The sequence below is a fragment of the Typopeltis vanoorti genome, chromosome 1 (genome assembly GCF_054136105.1).
Source record: "Typopeltis vanoorti isolate ZY-2024b chromosome 1, IOZ_Tvanoo_1.0, whole genome shotgun sequence".
Classification (NCBI taxonomy): domain Eukaryota; kingdom Metazoa; phylum Arthropoda; class Arachnida; order Uropygi; family Thelyphonidae; genus Typopeltis; species Typopeltis vanoorti.
In genome coordinates, this window is record NC_143549.1 from 11,172,527 (window position 1) to 11,192,730 (window position 20,204).

Below are 20,204 nucleotides of genomic sequence, written 5' to 3' on the forward strand. Positions count from 1 at the left end.
TCAATGCTGACCAAACTTGGTGTAGAATTAGGCCCTGGTTTTTGTTACACTGCATTGGAAGTCTAGACATGTTTGCAGCTTCCTTAAATTTCCTTATGTAACAATTTTTTTCAATGTAAGACATGTTTGTTTTTTGCTGGAGTACAATATGGCCGGTGGAAGTTGTATGGTATGCTAGGCCAGATTTGTGTTCTCTTCTTTTTTGTACGTCCTTTTGGTGTTCGTTCATGCGAATTTCCCCTGATCTTCCTGTCTGGCCTACATAGCAGATGCCACAGGAACAATGAATTTTATATACACCTGGTTTTTTTAAAGGTGGTGTGGTGGTTTTGGGGGCTGTAGAAATCTTGAAATTTTTTCAGCAGTAGAAAAGCCACTTTGATGTTATGTTTGTTTAGTAATTTGGCCATTTTGTCTGTAACATTCTTGATGTATGGAAGCGTGATTGCATTCTTGAAATCTTGCTTTTGTAAGATGCTTGTAGGAGGTGTGTTGAGGATTCTTTTTATTGTCTCAGCTTCATAACCATTTTTTTTTAGGATCTGTGTTAAATATTGAAATTCTTCATTTCTCTGTGTTTCTGTGCTGGAAATATTATAAGCTCTGTCCCTCAAGGTTTTAATTAAACCTATTTTTTGCGAGGGATGGTGGTGTGAGGCTGCATTAAGAAATCTTCCGGTGTTGGTGGGTTTTCAATAAATGGAGAAGGATAATTTATTATATTTTTCATTCACTTCTACTAGGATCTCAAGAAAGGGAAGTTTTTTATGTTCTTGTTCTAAAGTAAATTTTATGTTGTTGTGTATATTATTCAGGTAATCTTTGTAAGCAGTTAGTTCCTCTGTTTTTCCTGGCCATATGATGAAAATATCCTCTACATATCATAGCCAAAATTTCAGTTTTTTATGATAATTGTTTAAAGCATTATTTTCAAAATGTTCCATATGTAGGTTTGCTAAATCCAGGGATAGGGGGGGGAGCCCATAGCCAGTCCTTGTTTTTGTTCCCAAAATTTATTTTGATACACGAAAAAAGTATTTTTTATGCAGTACTTATAAAGTTCTACGACGTCCGGAGGAAAGAGGTTCTCAAGGAGATTCACTGTTTCATCTCTAGGAGCATTTGTAAACAGGTTGATTACATCCAAACTTGCTAAGATATCTGATGGTCCTATGCATATATCCCTTACCTTCTCAATAAAATGTGCACTGTTCTTAATGAAAGATTTTTTTTCCTATGTGTGGTAAAATCATGTTGGTGAGATCTTTTGCCAGATTCGAGGTCGGAGAATCTCTTCCATTCACAATTGGTCTTAAAGGAATACCTATCTTGTGTATTTTTGGAACACCATATATTCTTGGAACTAATGGGTGTTTTGATTGTAGAGTACTTTTTAGTTCTTCAGTCCAATTGGGTATCTTTTTTATTAGATCATTGGTTTTATTGTGAGGCCCAGCAGGTGGGATCTCTGTCTAAAGGTGTATAGGTATTAGGATCTTCAAGAAGAGTTTTCATTTTTTTGTTATAATCCTCTGAGTTCAAAACTACCATTGCATTCCCTTTCTTCCCCAAATTACCACCATAATTTGCTTTGTAACAATGCTGTACTCTGTATACAGATCAGATCTGATGTATCACCAGGCAAATTTTGTATTCCTTTCGCTATTTGAGCTATGATAATAACTGAGTTGACGTCTCACCTACCAGTTGGAGAGAGTGACCATATGGTTTTGACTTGGAAAATGAATAGACATGCAGGAGTATCAAAGAGACGGGAACTTATGTGGAATTATAAGGCAGGTGATTATAATAGTCTTAGACGTCAACTTCGGGAAGTTTCATGGAGGGAGGAATTGGACGGCCGGGATATCACCAGTGCGTGGGAAATTGTGAAAGAATATTTGTTATCAGCAATGGTAAGTTGTATACCACGCATGAAGAAGAGGGCGCAATTTGGAGTAAAGTGGATGACAAACAATATTAAACAGGAATTGCATGCGAAAAAGAGGCTATGGAAGAGATATAAGGAGACAGGTGAAGAGATGCATGAGGAATATAAGACACAGGCCAGAAGAGTGACTCGTGTGGTAAGGAAAGCGAAACTGGAATATGAGAGGAGATTGGCCCTAAGTTCCAAAGAAAATCCTGGGGAATTTTTTAGCTATGTGGCCAGTAGGAGGAGAAATGACTGTGGAAGAATGATATTGTGGGATAAAAATGGGAATAGAGTGACTGATGCAGAGGACATAGTGGAATTGTTCAATGAACACTTTATTGGAGTATTTCATCCTAGAGGAGTCAGTTTTAATGCTAGAGGGATAGGACTGGTACGAGGTCTGGAGGTACAGGAGGAGAGTGTGTTTCAGATACTGAGTACTCTGGATGTCAGTAAAGCTGTGGGACTGGATGGTATTTCGCCACGAGTTTTGAGAGAATGTGCTAGGGAATTGACAATACCTTTAACGTGGCTTTTCAATGACAGTCTGGCTTTGGCAAAGGTGCCCAGGGAATGGAAGGAAGGTAAGATAGTGCCATTGCATAAGGGTGGTAACAGACTGGAAGTATCTAATTATAGGCCAGTCTGTGTGTAATCAGTAGTTGTTAAGATCTTGGAGAAAGTAGTGAGGGACCGTGTAAAGCATTGGGCAGATGAGGGTAATGTTATCTGTGAGAATCAACATGGATTTGTGAAAGGACGCTCTTGTTTTAGCAATATGCTAGCCTTTTATAATAAAGTGACAAGAGCATTAGATGAGGGAAAGGCATATACTGCAATTTTCTTAGACTTGGCGAAGGCATTTGACAGGGTGCCACATGATAAGCTGATATTTAAGTTGCAGCACATGGGTCTGGATGTCAGATTGGTCAACTGGATTCAGGATTGGCTGTCTGATAGGTATCAGAGAGTTGTGTATGGTGGAGCAGTTTCCAGGAGGCAGAGGGTTACAAGTGGGGTCCCACAGGGCTCAGTACTAGGACCTATATTGTTTAACCTTTATATCAATGACATAGCCAGTGGATTGCAGGGGGATATTCAGTTGTTTGCGGATGATGCGAAGCTTGGAAGGATTATTAGTAATAGTGCAGATGTGGTAGCCCTGCAAGAGGATTTAAATAAGCTAGATACATGGGCAAATGAATGGGGTTGTCAGTTTAATGCAGCAAAATGTAAGGTCTTGAGGTTTGGGAAACATCGATGGGATGCTGCATACTCTATGGGAGGAGTTATACTGGAGGAAGTAGGGGAGACAAGAGATCCGTGGTTGATGATTGATAGAAACCTGAAGTTTAGGGGACATATTGCAAAGGTGGTGAAGGTAACACAGAGGATTGCTGCTATTATGAGAAGGACACTGACCTGCAGAGATAAGAGGGTTATCATTCCGTTGTATAAGTCTCTGATCAGACCACACTTGGACTATTGTTCTCAGATTTGGTCCCCAGGATTTGAAGGGGATAAATTAACTGTGGAAAGGATACAAAGATGGATGACAAAGATGGTTTCAGGACTGTACAAGGATAGTTATGAGGATCGGCTGAGAGAATGTGGACTGCAGAGTTTGGTGGATAGAAGAAGGAGAGGTGATATGATTGAGACTTTTAAACTGTTGAGAGGTGGTTACAGGGTTGACATTGGGGAGGTCTTTCGCTTGGTTGATCAGCGGGAAGGAGTGATGACAAGAGGCCATCCCTGGAAGTTACGAAAGGAAACTGTGAGCAAGAGGGTAAGGAGTGGTTTCTTTGTGTGGAGAGTGGTTGAGCCGTGGAATGCATTGCCTGATGGAGTGGTGGGAGCGAGAACGGTCAGTGAGTTTAAGGAGTGGTATGATAAACTTTGTGTTTCTCAGGGGGGGACCTCCCCTCGATGAGTCTTGACAGACTTTGTCTTATAAAGGATCTCCCTCGATGAGTCTTTTGACTCCTTGGAGGCCTGAATAATAATAATAATAATAATAATAATAATGATGATGTCGATTTTTGGTAAGTAGCGTAGCGTTAAAGCAAAGTTGAAACCTTTCAGAGGTAGATTTTTTTCGGTTCTTGATAGGACTCTTCAAGAAAGGTTAATTACTACTTTGGAGTAATCTAAATGTTTTCTTTCTTTTTCTTTTCTGTGAAGTACTACGTTAATTTTTAAAATTAAATTACGTTTCTTTTGATCAGAAATCGCTGCAGCTTTGTTTTGTATGTGATATTGTCAATGTTGTTTCATAGGTCAGGCAGAAGCGATGTGTCTAACTCATTGTGTAGAGTAAATGTATTTTGGCTTATCTATGCTAGTTCTGTTTAAGTTAGGAGAATGAAGTAGAGTTTCACATGTTTCTTTATGAAGGCGTTCCATGAGAAACTGACTTTTGTGAAGAACTCTTGTCTTTCTCCAATGAACACTGTGTCTAGTGAAGATGGTGTTCTGCAAGTCCAGACTTTTCAGGTTTAAAGTATTCAATATAAGATTGGTGTTCTCTTAGCCGAATAGAGGCAGATCTTCCCATTTGTCCGAAATAAGATAATCCACAAGAGCATGGAATCTGGTAGCTACCTGTATGATTAAGATGTGGAAGCTTGTCCTTAGGAAAAGTGAGAAAGGTGGAGATTTTTCTAAATGGTTGAAAGGCAACTAAAATATTCAATGGTTTTAAAACTTTTGCTATACATTCACTGATGCCTTGTACATAAGGGATAGTAATGTGCATTATTTCTTCTGTGTTTGAAGAGGAAGACAGAGGAACACTGATCTTATATTGAATACTTTAAACCTGAAAAATCTGGACATGCAGAACATGCCATCTTCACTAGACACAGAGTTCATTGGAAAAAGACAAGAGTTCTTCACAAAAGTCAGTTTCTCATGGAACGCCTTTATAAAGAAACATGTGAAACTCTGTTTCATTCTCCTAACTTAAACAGATCCGACGGCTTACATCTATCCCCTTTATGGGGGAGATAGTACTTTACAAATCAGCTAATCTTTCCTAACTTTTTATTGTATTGATTTTTATTTTTTATTTATTTATTTATTTTTATTTATTTATTTATTTAGGAAAGTTATTGACTTTTTTAGTTATCTTACACCAGCTATTTAGGTGGCGCTTTTTGGAATTGTCAGTTATTGTGTAATTTGAGCTTAATGTACTGAAGATGCCTGTGACACACAGGCAAAAATTATACTATTAAATAATCTTTGTACATGAGTTTTTTTCCGTTATTAATTTTGTATCGATATGTCTACTCGCGGTATACCTCTTTTAAAACTTAGTTCTGATCTAATAGCTTAATTCTCTCTCTCAAAATTGCTAGTTCCATTCTTTGGTAAATTCTGTTAGCTTTGGTTGTATGGAATACACACTTGCTTTGAATGAACTTAGGTACAATTTCATTGTCTCTACATCAGATTAAGAATATTAGACAGTTGACAAAATTCAGATGTTTAATGCATAATTTCTCTAGTTGCATAACTTTATACCAAAAGCACTCACCATGAGCTTCTATTTGTATGTTTTAGGTCAAATCTTTCTTATGAACTGCTAAGCCACAGAAACCTTTGCATACAAATAAATAAATTTAACTCTTACAAAATATTAATGCAGACAACTTTTTAAATAGAAGACTAGCTAGATTGTACAAATATTTAATTTTAATTTCTAGCAACAACAACTTCAGAAACTACTCTAATAGTTATTCCAGTGACACCCTTTTATGTCTGTAAGTATTACCATTTATTGTTTTATGTAGTGTAATATTATCCATTGTTTGTGTGTTTTTTTCAACCCAAGCTGAGTGAAATTTTAGTAAAACTGATATATTCCCTATGAACAAAGGGAATTTGGGAGAAGTTATAATAATATTTCTTTGAAACACCAATAATTATAAAGGGAATATTTAAATTAAGGGGATATTAAATCCCACATTGTTTTAAAACCGAATAAGAAACTCAAAGATCGGAGACAAAGAGTTTCATGCCGAATATAGTAACTACAAATGTATCGGCAACTACTAGCATAAACTAAAGCACGTAGTTATGTTGGAGGTTTAATGGATTTTTTACAACACTCACAAAGAATTAAATTAGAATTTAATACTTCCTATATTTCGGCCTAGTCACTAGGACATCTACGGGGATTACAAAAACAATTAATGTAACATGCACACAAAAACTTACAATACTAAGCCCAACCACATGGGTGACACTAAAGTCCTATCTAGGTGGAGCGCCCTCTAAGGGCGGTAGTAGGTGGCCAGGAATGTAAGGTGGGACCTCTGGTGATGAGTGTTTCCCAAATCTTCGGAAGCTTAATACAACCGTATTTGTTAAGATTTGGTTGGTTTCTGAGAGCTGCTGCTGCTGCTTCTAAGAAAAGTCTCTCTTTCTTGAATTTGCTGTGGTGGAGCATGGTGGTTTTCTTCCATGATACTCTGTGGGTGGTGTCCAAAACATGGTCAGCCAAGCCTGAATGGCCATAGTTGTGTTTAACGATGTACGACTTGTGTTCCTCCAGGCGGATGGATGCTGATCTGCCTGTCTGTCCAAAGTACGCAAGCTTACAGGAACAGGGTACTTTGTAAACTCCAGGCAGAGAGAGAGGAGGGAGCTGATCTTTCATAGAACGGATAAGGGTAGCAAGTTTCGGTAGGGCTTATATGCTGTGTGTAGGTTATACATTTTTAGTATCTTTATCTTGGCTATTTTTTCCGAAGTGCCTCGGATGTAGGGTATGGTGATGGCATTTTTAAAATCTTGTTGACGAGAGGGACGGGGAATGGGGGAGGAATTGATTATTTTTTTGATACTATGTTCGCTGTAGCTATTGGAGAGGAAAGTTCTGTGTATGTGGTTAAGCTCAGTAGTGAGGGAGGTTCCACTGGAACAAAGATTGTGGGCTCTCTTGGTAAGGGTTTTAATGATGCCATATTGTTGTGAGGGGTGGTGGTGGGAGAGTTTGTGAATGTATCTGCCTGTGTGTGTGGGTTTTCTGTATACAGTGAAGGATAGTGTGTCATTAGGCAGGCACGTGACTAAGGTGTCTAGGAAGGGTAAGCAATTGTTCTTTTCCTTTTCCATAGTAAACTGGATTCTTGGATGTAGGCTATTGAGATGACCGAGGAAGAAGTCTACCGTGCCTCATGACCCAGACACGTCAGACTTCTTCCTCGGTCATCTCAATAGCCTACATCCAAGAATCCAGTTTACTATGGAAAAGGAAAAGAACAATTGTTTACCCTTCCTATACACCTTAGTCACGCGCCTGCCTAATGATACACTATCCTTCACTGTGTACAGAAAACCCACACACACAGGCAGATACATTCACAAACTCTCCCACCACCACCCCTCACAACAATATGGCATCATTAAAACCCTTACCAAGAGAGCCCACAATCTTTGTTCCAGTGGAACCAACCTCACTACTGAGCTTAACCACATACACAGAACTTTCCTCTCCAATAGCTACAGCGAACATAGTATCAAAAAAATAATCAATTCCTCCCCCATTCCCCGTCCCTCTCGTCAACAAGATTTTAAAAATGCCATCACCATACCCTACATCCGAGGCACTTCGGAAAAAATAGCCAAGATAAAGATACTAAAAATGTATAACCTACACACAGCATATAAGCCCTACCGCAAACTTGCTACCCTTATCCGTTCTACGAAAGATCAGCTCCCTCCTCTCTCTCTGCCTGGAGTTTACAAAGTACCCTGTTCCTGTAAGTTTGCGTACTTTGGACAGACAGGCAGATCAGCATCCATCCGCCTGGAGGAACACAAGTCGTACATCGTTAAACACAACTATGGCCATTCAGGCTTGGCTGACCATGTTTTGGACACCACCCACAGAGTATCATGGAAGAAAACCACCATGCTCCACCACAGCAAATTCAAGAAAGAGAGACTTTTCTTAGAAGCAGCAGCAGCTCTCAGAAACCAACCAAATCTTAACAAATACGGTTGTATTAAGCTTCCGAAGATTTGGGAAACACTCATCACCAGAGGTCCCACCTTACATTCCAGGCCACCTTCTACCGCTCTTAGAGGGCGCTCCACCTAGATAGGACTTTAGTGTCACCCACGTGGTTGGGCTTAGTATTGTAAGTTTTTGTGTGCATGTTACATTAATTGTTTTTGTAATCCCCGTAGATGTCCTAGTGACTAGGACGAAATATAGGAAGTATTAAATTCTAATTTAATTCTTTGTGAGTGTTGTAAAAAATCCATTAAACCTCCAACATAATGTCCTCACAGCACTTAAGCCTCTACACAAGAATTCTAAAGCACGTAGTACAAACTAGGGCAACTCGTAGCAAAAGTGGAGAAAGTTCCGATCGCTATTCTTACTATTTTCCATAATGTAAAACCCATCTACTAGGAGACATATGATGTTATATGTTATGGTGGAAGGTCACTACCCAGCCTGGTTTCGATCTGTATTGAGATCTCATCATTGAGTAGCTAGACCAAAGTATAGTACTAAAGGTATAGCGAAATGAACTTATTTACTCCGCTATACGAGTTGTCAAAAAGGTGCACCCATGATTTATTATTTAAAATAAAGCGCCAATAGGCTTCATTTCGGCGATGTAAACATTATTTAAATTAAGGGGATATTAAATCCCACATTCTTTAAAATCAAATAAGAAACTCAAAGATCGGAATCAAAGAGTTTCATTCTGAATATAGTAACTATAGATGTATCAGTGACTACTAGCATAAGATAAGGCACATAGTACAAACTAGGGCAACTCGTAGCAAAGGTGGAGAAAGTTCGGATCGCTATTCTTAGTATTTTCCATAATGTAAAACCCATCTCCTAGGAGACATATGACGTTATACATTATGGTGGAAGGTCACTACCCAGATCGGTTTCGATCTTTATTGAGATCTCATCAGTGAGTAGCTAGACCAAAGTTTAATACTAAGGGTATAGCGAAAAGAACGTATATACTCAGCTATATGAGTTGTCAAAAAGGTGCACCCATGAATTATTTTAAATAAAGAGCCAATAGGCTCTTTATTTTAAATGGGTATTAAAAGGGTATTTTATAATATCCTTAGTATTATACTTTGGTCTAGCTACTGGCTGATGAGATCTCAATAAAGATCGAGACCAGTCTGGGTAATGACTTCCCACCATAATGTATAACATCATATGTCTCCTAGGACAGCGCTTCCCAAACTGTGGGCCGCATCCCCCTTTGGGGGGCCGTAGGTTTTGTTGAGGGGGCCGTGAAATAACGAAAACAAATTTAAAATGTTTTAAGACTAAGTAGATTTTTTTTATTTTAAAAGAAACGTATTTAACTTTTATTATTTCTTTTTTGTTATTTTTTTATATTTTAATGGAAAAATTCACGTATTGGTGTTGGTTCACAAACTTTGCTTCCTGCGTATTTTGGCGCTTAATGAATATTAGTAAATATTGTTTATTCATATGTGTCATTTCAAAGCAGTGGTTAATTGTATTTACTTCGAAAGCTCTCTAGGGAAGCTCAAAATCTTCCTGTCCCTTTCATCACACGTTCGTAATCAGGGACTGCTGATATTGACTTTATATACATATCAAAACTCGTTTTATATTATCACTGTCATCCGAGCTAGTTTTCTGTCACCAATAAAAGTTTCGCATATACTTCACACATGAAAAAAAGCTTAAACAAATTCATGTGGGGAGATAGTAACTCCCTTGCAGTGGTAAACAACATCCCTCTCTAACAGCCACTATATTGCAGAGGCAATAAAAACAAGTACTTTTATTATGCTAGTGAATAAGGTATGAGGAGTCTGTGTAATATATTTCTCAACAAATAGTGCAATTAGACACAACTGAGATAAAAACACACTAATTAATGAATCACATGTCCCCTCATAAAGAAACTATGATGTATATATAGACAGAAACAAAACCATATGTTGCATGGGCAAACACAGTATCTAACTAAAAACTATTGTTATTAATTATATGTGTGTGAGTTCGATTTCCCAAGGCAGCAATAAAATTCAACTGAACGTATTAATATTCATAAAAGTGTTAAAACTAAGTAATATATATATATAATGAATGTTATGGCAGTTTCACATATGGAATTCGGTTGAAGAGAGTTAGCATTTCAACTCAATTGTCAGCTATGCTTTTATCTTTCGGTTGCGTGATCTTTTGTTAATACCACACCAATCATATGCACGTTTTAATAACCTGCCTTTGTTGTCTGTTTCGCGTTAGGCTTAATTACCGTAAAGGGAGAAAAGTCACAAAAGAGAAAATGTTCCTGGTCCGGGGATTCCCTTATTTAGGTAATATTCACTAATTTCATGTTATCAGTCTGTGGTGTGCCAGTATCGGTAAGTGGTGATATTGTTTGATCTGTTCTACATTAAAAAATTTAACCCTGAGATTAATAAGTGGCTGATAAAAAAAAATCCCATGAACAATCAGAAGAAGCAGAAACAGACTCAAAAAAAGGACAGTATTTAATATTTTACCAGAACAGCCTGCATCGTCTTCAAAACCAAACGGTAAGAGGCAAAAAATGCAATATATGCATTTGATTTTTGCAATATTCGCTGTGTATGTTTTGTATTGAATATAAATACAATAAATATTATAATAATATATCTCTCTATTACGATTTTTTGTCGAGGGGGTGGGGCGTGAAATATTTTAATTTTGCAAAGGGGTGCCGTGACATCCAGAAGTTTGGGAAGCACTGTCCTAGGAGATGGGTTTTACATTATGGAAATACTAAGAATAGCGATCAGAACTTTCTCCTTCTTTGCTATGAGTTGCCCTAGTTTGTACTATGTGCTTTAGCTTACACTAGTAGTCGCTGATACGTTTATAGTTACTATATTCGGCAATAAACTCTTTGATACCAATCTTTGAGTTTCTTAGTCAATTTTAAAACAATGTGGGATTTAATATCCCCTTAATTTAAATAATGTTTACATCACTGAAATGAAGCCTATTGGCTTTTTATTTTAAATACGTAGGCTGTTCAATAAGTTATAAGGCTATATTTATACAGAAAACAGATTACCTTTAATCGTTATCATTTACATGGTCTTTTTCGAAGTAACTACTGTGAGACGCGATGCATTTGTCCCAACGTTGCATCCACTTCTTAAACACGTGTGAAAGTCCTTTTTTTTTAGAGTTCTTTCAAAACCGCCTCCGCAGCTTTTACATATGCTTTATTGTTTTCGAAATGGCAGCCTCTTAGTGGTTTCTTGAGCTGAGGAAACAGCCAGAAATTGCACGGTGCAAGATCAGGACTGTATGGAGGGTGTGGTAGGATATCTATGTTGTTCTGATGCAAAACGTCCACTACACAACCAGCAATATGTGGCCTTGTATTATCGTGGTGCAATAAGAAGCCATTCTTCAGCAATGGACACTTTGACGTGCTGTACCATTGTCCGTAAAAACATCTGCATAGTATGATCCGTTTACAGTATTCCCGGGTTCTACACCATGTTGGTAAACAATGCCTTCGTAGCCAAAAAAACATGGTCATAACTTTACCAGCTGATTTTATAGTTTTTGTTTTCTTGGGGGTAGGCGAAGACCGATGCTTCTTCACTGCTTTGTTGTTTCATTGTAGGGTCATAGTGATACAACCAAGCTTCATCTGCTCTAATGATGCATTTTAAGAAGTTGTCGCCTTCTTGTTCCAGTCTTTCTTTCCATTCTATGCACACATCCACTCGATGCTGCATTTGCTCCGCTGTCAAGAGTTTGGGAATCCATCGGGCACAAACACGTTTCATTCCCAAACGTTCAGCCATGATTGAGTGAACACTTCCTACAGAAATATTCAGGACAACATGCAGCTGGAGTACTGTAATTCTGCGATCCTCCTTGATGATAATCACTGCTGTGTTGATCATTGTCTTTGTGATGGACGTTGAAGGTCTTCCCTCATGTTCAAGATCTTCCACATTTGCCTTCCTTCCTTAAAAGTTTTATGCCAGCGAAAAACACTTGCCCTCAACATTGCTTCATCGTGGAAAGCTTCACGTATCATGTTAAACGTGTCCGATGCTGATTTTTGCAAACTTACACAAAATTTAATCGCATAACGCTGTTTCAAGGGCACTTCCATTTCGACGACTGGTCGTTGCTCGTAAGTGAGTGCACCGAAACAAGCTTGAGTTTAGTCACGTGACACTTGGGCACATTAGCCCGTATATGCCATCTATCAACCTCTTTTGTTAATACAGACAGCAACATTTCTTTATTCCACAGAAATTAATATTGTGATGAGTGGTTTCACGAGAGTAAAATTAGTCTTATTACTTATTGAACAGCCCTCGTAATTATAAAGGGATTTACTTTCAACATTTCTGTTGTAATACATTACAAACAGCTGAAGAATTTTTTTTAAAAAAAACATTACATTTATTTTAGTTTTAGGAATGTAATATACACACAGTAGAAATTTTAAAAAAAAATGAAATTTAAATCTTTAATAATAAAAAATTTGAATTATTATTGAAAAAGAGAGCCAAAAGGCTTCACTTCGGCAATGCAAAATTATTCAAATTAAGTGGATATTGAATCCAACATTATTTCATAGCCAAATATAGAAACTATAAGAGTTTCATCTGATACAAGCATACGCCAACCTTTCATGACAGGACAACTCGTATTAAAATTGGAGTAAGCTCCAATCACTGTCCTTAGTGAACGGAGTAAAACACATCTCCTAGGAGATGTATGATGTTATACATTATGTGGAGAGGTCACTTCCCAGACTGGTTTGACCTTTTTTGAGGTCTCGTCAGTGGGAGCTAGACCAAGAATACTCACGATGAAGTGATGCAGAACTTGTACTTTACAATACAAGTTGCTAAAAAAAGGTGTCACATACATCTCCTAGGAGATGTGTTTTACATTATGGGGAAAATACTAAGGATGGTGATCGGATCTTGCTCCACCTTTACTACAAGTTGCCCTGTCATGAAAGGTTGGCGTACGCTTGTATCTACCGAAACTTTTATAGCGTCTATATTCGCATGAAACTCTTGTAGTTTCTATATTGGGCTATGAAATAATGTTGGATCCAATATCCACTTAATTTGAATTATTATTATTAACATCTGACTTCCATGGAGTCAGAAACTCATTGTGAGACATGCATACTATTGCACATAATGCTCATACAACCATGCCATAAAATCATTCAATGTGTCTACATTCACAACACACTCAGGTGATGGATTCCATTCTCCATGCAAAGAACCTTCTCCTCACTCCTCTGCTAACACCCTCCTTATACAGTTTCCAGTGATAACCTCTTGTTTTATCCCCCCCCTTCCCATTGTATGAAAAATCTTTTCCATGTCAACCAGATAACAATCTCTGAGTAGCTTATATGTCGCAATCCTACCCTGCCCTTCCTCCTCTTCATGAAGCTTTACAGCCTACATTCTCTCAATCTGAAACATAGTGATGGAGAATGATAGCCAGAAGAGTGAGTGTGACAATATGAGTACTTTCAATGTAATTGTGAATACTGAAATGGCTGAAAAAGTGAAAGTGTGACTAAATACAGACAAAGGAAGGGAGTTGGATTTTCATTCTAATTGATTGAGCTAGAGCTGGCCTGTGACAATAGTAGAAACACTGACTGATGAATCAATTGCAAGAATAATTGCTATATTGCAAGAAATGAAGAATGAAATGATTACAATGAGAAATGAAGCATATATAGAAAATTTTTCTTTCAATCTTTCATATACTTTCAATCTTGTGAATGTGACTTCATGGAGAGATTGAGAGCAGTAGATGATGATGAGGAGGAGAGACTGACTGTAAGTGAGCAAGAGGTGTATGGGGAGTTGAGTAAACTAGATGTTAATAAGACTGTGAGACTTGATAATATATCGTCATGTATTCTGAAGGAATGTGCCAGGGAGTAGACACCCGACATATTTTTTTTAATACGAGTCTTGCACTCTGTCAAGTTCCTAAGGAGTAGAAGGAGGGCAAGATTGTGCCACTTCATAAAGGAGGTGGTCAAGCTCAAGTATCAAACTATAGGCTTATCTGTGTGTCAGGTGATGTGGTTAAGTTGTTGGAGAAGCTTGTGAGAACTAGGATCCAGAGTTGGGTTGACAACGATGGTATTATCTTTGATGGAGAGCATGAATTTGCTAAAGGGAGGTCATGTTTTAGTTATCTACTTACTTATTACAATAAAGTGACTGCTTTCTTGGACAGAGGAGAACGATACAAAGTAATATACGTAGATTTCACAAAGGCTTTTGATAGAGTACCTCATGATAAGTTGACAATCAAACTAGAGCAGATAGAGTTGGATATTAGATTAGTGCATTGGATTGCAGACTGGCTATCTGATAGGTATCAACAAGTTGTGTATGGGTAAGCGATATTCAGGAAAAGGAAAGTCATTAGTGGAGTGCCTCAGGGGTCTGTTTTAGGGCCATTACTGTTTAACTTGTATATTAATGATATTGGAGAAGATTTGGATGGAGATATTCAGTTGTTTGCAGATGATGCAAAGTTGGGACGAACCATGAAGAATAGTGAAGATGTTGTGGCCTTACAAGAGGACTTAAATAAATTGAGTGATTGGGCACGGAAATGGAGATGTGAATTCAATTTTGCAAAATGTAAGGTTTTAAAATCTGGGAAACTAAGATGGGATGCAGAATTTATGCTTGGTGAGGATATATTGTTGGAGGTGGAAATAAGAGATCTGAAATTTAGGGGACACATTGCCAAAATTGTGAAGACAACACAAAGGCTTCTGGGAATGATGTGGAGACATTGACGTGTAGAAGTAGGGAGATTCTTGTTCCATTGTATAAGGCTTTGATTAGGCCACACACACACATGGACTATTGTGCCCAGATTTGGTCGCCTGGTTTTCAGAAGGATGAGGAGATGTTGGAAAGGTCCAAAGGAGATTGACTAAGGTAGTTTCTGACCTCTGGAATGTCGAGTATGAGGAAAGATCGAGAAGATGTAATTTGCAGAGTCCTAGGGACAAGAGGAAGAGGGGGAGATATGATAGAGACCTACAAGTTGGTAAGGGGTTGTTATAGGATCAATGCTGGAGAAGTTCTACAGAAAATAGTGAGAGATCAGGGGAGAACCAGAGGCCATTCCTGGAAACTGTATGAAGAGGGTGTGAGTAGGGGAGTGAGAGGCAGGTTTTTTTCGTGCAGAGTTGTGAATGATTGGAATGCCTTGCCTTAGAGTGTGGTGTCTGCAAGGAGTTTGAATGTGTTCAAGGCACAGTATGATGAGCTGTGTGTGTGTGATAAAAGGACCTCCCAGTTGAGTCTCTGACTCCATGAGGTCTTGGGGTAGTAATAATAGAATAAATATATTCATATGGTGAAAACGAATAGAAGAGTGTAAATGAATAAAATGAAAGATGGAAGAGAAAAAGAATTATCAAATGACTCAAGAGTAGCACAATAAGCAGAATCTGTTATAAAAGGTGTGATGGATAACAAGGTCCACAAGATCGATTTTCCTGGAGAGAGGATGAACAGGATAGTTGAGGGACTGGATATGAGTAGTAATCATGTGAGGTATTTAGTGATTGTGGTTGGAATGAATAATTTCATTGGACATAGGTAGAATGTGAAGATGGATATTAGGAGAACATTGAGAATAGTGAAAGAACAAGAATGTTGTGGGAAGAGTAGTTTGTGCTATCCTAGTATGACAATGATGATTCGTGGCAGAGAGCAAAGGTCTTTAATGGAATGTTAGGAAATATGTGAAGAGAAAGCAGTGCAGTTTGTGAATGTTTCAGATGAGTTTGAGAGATGAATGGAACTGTATAAGAGTGATGAACTGCATCTGAATGAGTTTGGAGTGAGTTATCTAGAACAGCTGCTACTGGATGTATAAGGATTGACGTTGTTGTGTCCTGAATAAGCTAAGAAATGTTTAATATAAAATATTCAGGTCACAACTTTAATTCAACTTAGGCAGAGAATGTGGAATGTTGGCAATAGAATAAAATATAAGCTGTTTGTGAATGCAAATCAATTTAAGAACAAGGAATTGCATAAAACTATATAAAGTGCTTGTAAAATATAATCTGTAATATGTGTAGGCCAGATGTAGAAATCAATGTAAGCCCTTAAATCTACTTAATGTACTAAAGTAGCAAAGCCTGTGCATCAGAGTTCAGGTGTCACCTTTAACCGTCCTGTGTTATGCATGAAAAAGGAGGGAAGGAAGTTATTGGAAAGAGAAACTGAAGCGCCTTCCAGGAAGAGAAAAACAAGTGCACGTGCGACGAAATAGAGGGAGCTGAATAGAATGACGTAAACACACGTGACCGCGTTGCGGGCATCGCGAAGGTCAAGAAATACTGAGAGGAAAAAGATAACAAAAGGCCATGCAAATTCCATTCGAGGTTTTTTTTGGGTTCCTGGTTCCTGACCTCTCTCGGACTTAGGTCAAGTTCGTCATCGGAGAAGTTCCTGGCTGGCTGTGGAAGGCATTGGTTCATCTGTCGCAGCGTTTGGAATGGGCCAAGCTGTATCCTTGGATTAGGATAGCTGTGCATTGTCGTGCGACAGAGGAACCAAACAGAAGCCATCTGTTCCAGGCGATGTTCCCATGCCACCTCCCATCTTTCTCGTTGAGATACCATTGGTATAGTCCGATCAGAGATAACCAAATAGGAAGCATAGCTTGAAGGCCTTGATGACCAGACAAGGCAGGAAGAGAGACAAAGCAACAAGATCAGAGACAGTAAGGTAGACTTTTGTATTGTGATTTCCAGTCATAGAAGAGTGTGATCCCCTAAGAGAATATATAAGATGGACTAATATTATGGAACTATAAGAATTGTCTTTGACTTGGCTCAAGCCCAATTATTTAAGATTTGTTTGCCCTACAAGGCCGAGAGTATCTCTAGATGAGCTAATAGTAATGTATAAAGTAAGTTAATTAATGACCACGTGTGTGAAAAAGGAATGTCAAGTGCCTAAGAGATAATGTTGAAGATGCTAATATTAGTGGTCTATGCATGTTTGATTGTGCGTTTAGTGTAATTAGTTTTGAGCCTATGATTTTACTTGAGAATACTTCTGATAATATGCTACAATGTATACTTGTATAATTCCTCAAGCTTATTAAATTGTTTCTTTCAAATACCTGCCTGACTTGTTTTGTCATATGAATTCAAACAGCCGCTCATAAAATATTAACAAACTTAGCAGGATAAACCCAAGTGCATGAATGACTAAAGTGAGTCACGACTGTAAGAAAGAGATAAGTGAATGGAGGTATAAGGTTTATTTCGGTCTAATCATCATGTATCATTCTGAGAGGGCCACCCTGGGTAAAAGTCCCGTCTATCCTAGGTATTAGCTGGCGCGGTAAAAATATAAATTTTGTTAATGCTTATCGGGTGAGCTCTATCAGACTGTTGTATGATTAAACTGTAGGGAGGCCAATAAGACTGCTTAGAACAAAAGGGAAGAAATTTTGGTAAAGAATAAACGTTTTGCTTGTATGTATAAGAAAGATAAGATAACAGTATAAAGATAATATAAAATAAAGATAAAACAAAATACGACGAAAACAAAAGCTAGTAAATAGATCAATCACATTGAGTTGGTCTTTGAATTCATATCAGGCAGACATTAGTGTATTAGAATATTTAATAACATTTTAGTGTGAGCCAAAATACCAACATGTCTCTGCCTACAAGTTCCAACATGGACAATGAGGAATTTTTTAGATCAAAAAATCTAGAGCAAGTATTCCCACAATTTTCTGGGGAAGACAACGATGATGTAGTTACCTTTTTCGAAAATATTGAAGAACTAAGAAAGATTAACCGCTGGAGTGATTTCCAGCTAATTCTATTAATACGCAGCAAATTAGTAGGGAAGGCCATGGCTTTTTTACAATCATCACCAAGCCTGAAAGGAACCTTTGATTACAGAGATTTCAGAGAGATCTTATTCTCAAAATATTCCAGAGTACAGATTGAGGGGGCAGAACCTCTGAAAACTGCGGAAGATAGTACAAGAAGATGGAGAGGAAGTGTCTGATTTCTACGACCGACTACTCACTCTCTCTAATACCTTTAGTGTTTCTAGTGAAGACAAACATCATTTAGAATGGGCTATCTTCCAACACTTCAGGACAAGTTTGAAGCAGGAGTTGAAAGAAACAGCTTTTGGAAGAGGGATATCGAACATGAAGGAGTGCTATGCAGCAGTAAGAGAAAGAGAACAATTGCTCGGAGACATTTGTCCCGCATCTACCGCCAACTACATTAACGTGATCGAGGAGACAAAGAGTTCCAATTGTGAGAACAAAATTGAGAATGAATCTAGCTCATGCATAGAGGCAAGTAAGGATCAAAAGATCAGTGAGGAAATAAGAGAAAATACTGTCAAAACTAATCAAGAGGCCGAAATAAAAATAAACATCACAAAAGATGAAGTAGGGATAACAAATATGGAACCATGCACTTTTATAGGACAAGAAATTGAACGGCTACAATGGCCTTTAATAGACTGTCTTGATACTGCACTAAAGCAGCTGGTGGCAGTAATGGAAAGGACCTCAAATTCATCTATACCGCAAACCGAGAGGACTACTGAATTCATCAGGCAAGAAGTAGAAAGAATTCAACAGCCTATGATAGACCGTCTTGATGCTGCATTAAAGCAGATGGCAGCAAAGACAGAACAGAAGACCGAGGAGCCCTTACAAAATATTGAACAAAGCAATAGACAAGGAGAAAGAAAGGAGACTCCTCAATGTTTTAATTGTCGAAAGATTGGGCATCTAGCCCGAAATTGTTTTAAGAAAAAACGACCTTCCTATAAAAATAATAGGTATGAGCCGAGATTTGAGTACACTCCTCATAATTTCGAAAGTAAATGGTGGAAGAGAGAAAAAGGGAAGCATGAACGTCTAAGAGGATCAAGAATGAAAATAAAAGGGAATGTACATGGATGTGGTTGCAGCATCTTGCTAGACACTGACTCCTGGGCCTCTGTAATTACTGAAGATTACCTTCAAGAAATCAAACCAAATGTATGGCGAGGTAGTTACAAACTAAAAAGACCTGTTAGATTATCAGGGATCTCTGCATCAGAGATATATATAACAAGGAAATTTAGGGTAAAGTTGTACTTACCCGAATTTAGCATGAGTGTTTGGCAAGATTTGCTGGTTCTCCCTAGGGCATCTTGCCAGGGTGTACAAATCATCTTGGGAAAAAAATTTCTAGAGAAGTATGGATTTTCATACGCTTTCTCTCGAAATGAAATATCCCTCATGGAAAAAGGAGGAATAATAATGGAAGGATAGCTAAGGAATCATTTCAAAGGAGAGTGCATAATGAGACTAACATCACAGAAATTGTACAGTCTGAGAGGAATAATGAAAAGTACATAGATGAACAGGCTGATTCCTCAATAATTTCTAAATCCAAAGAAAATAGCCAGACTGAAACTCACTTCATATCAAGTGTCAAGATGGTAAATGATCAAAGCAAAGGGGAAAGGAAATTAAGGGAAATTAGCCAGAGAAAGGAACAAGGAAATCATAGCCATAAAGATTTCAAGCTTACAGTAGTTAAAAAGGCTGCAGAACATACCTCATCTGAGCATAGTAATAATACCAGACCAAAAGAATGCAAGGAGATTAATCCTAGAGAGCTGGAGGAAGAAGGCTGTAAAAGAATTTTTCAGATGTAAAATTTTTCTAAGAAAGGGGGGACCTATGTTGTGTCCTGAATAAGCTAAGAAATGTTTAACATAAAATATTTAGGTCACAACTTTAATTCAACTTAGGCAGAGAATGTGGAATGTTGGCAATAGAATAAAATGTAAGCTGTTTGTGAATGCAAATCAATTTAAGAACAAGGAATTGTATAAAACTTTATAAAGTGCTTGTAAAATATAATCTGTAATACATGTGGGCCAGATGTAGAAATTAATGTAAGCTGTTAAATCTACTTAAGAACCCCGTTTCTTGTAATAAAGTAGCAAAGCCTGTGAGTCAGAGTTCAAGGGTCACCTTTAACCATCCTCTATTATGCATGAAAAAGGAGGGAAGGAAGTTACTGGAAAGAGAAACTAAAGCACCTTCCAGGAAGAGAAAAACAAGTGCATGTGCGACGAAATAGAGGGAGCTGAATAGAATGATGTAAACACACGTGACCGCGTTGGCGGGCATCGCGAAGGTCGA

At 38.0% G+C, this 20,204-nt stretch overlaps 1 protein-coding gene across 4 annotated transcripts in view; it reads left to right on the forward strand.

Annotated features, from left to right (window-relative positions):
• LOC150109786 (uncharacterized) overlaps nt 1-20,204 on the forward strand; it is a 1,408,745-nt gene that overhangs the window by 422,487 nt on the left and 966,054 nt on the right. For all 4 annotated transcript variants that reach the window (XM_090396626.1, XM_090396635.1, XM_090396653.1 and 1 more), the window contains one exon: nt 5,647-5,703. In XM_090396626.1, the coding sequence (XP_090252752.1) occupies nt 5,647-5,703 (57 nt within the window). The remainder of the gene's footprint in view (nt 1-5,646; nt 5,704-20,204) is intronic.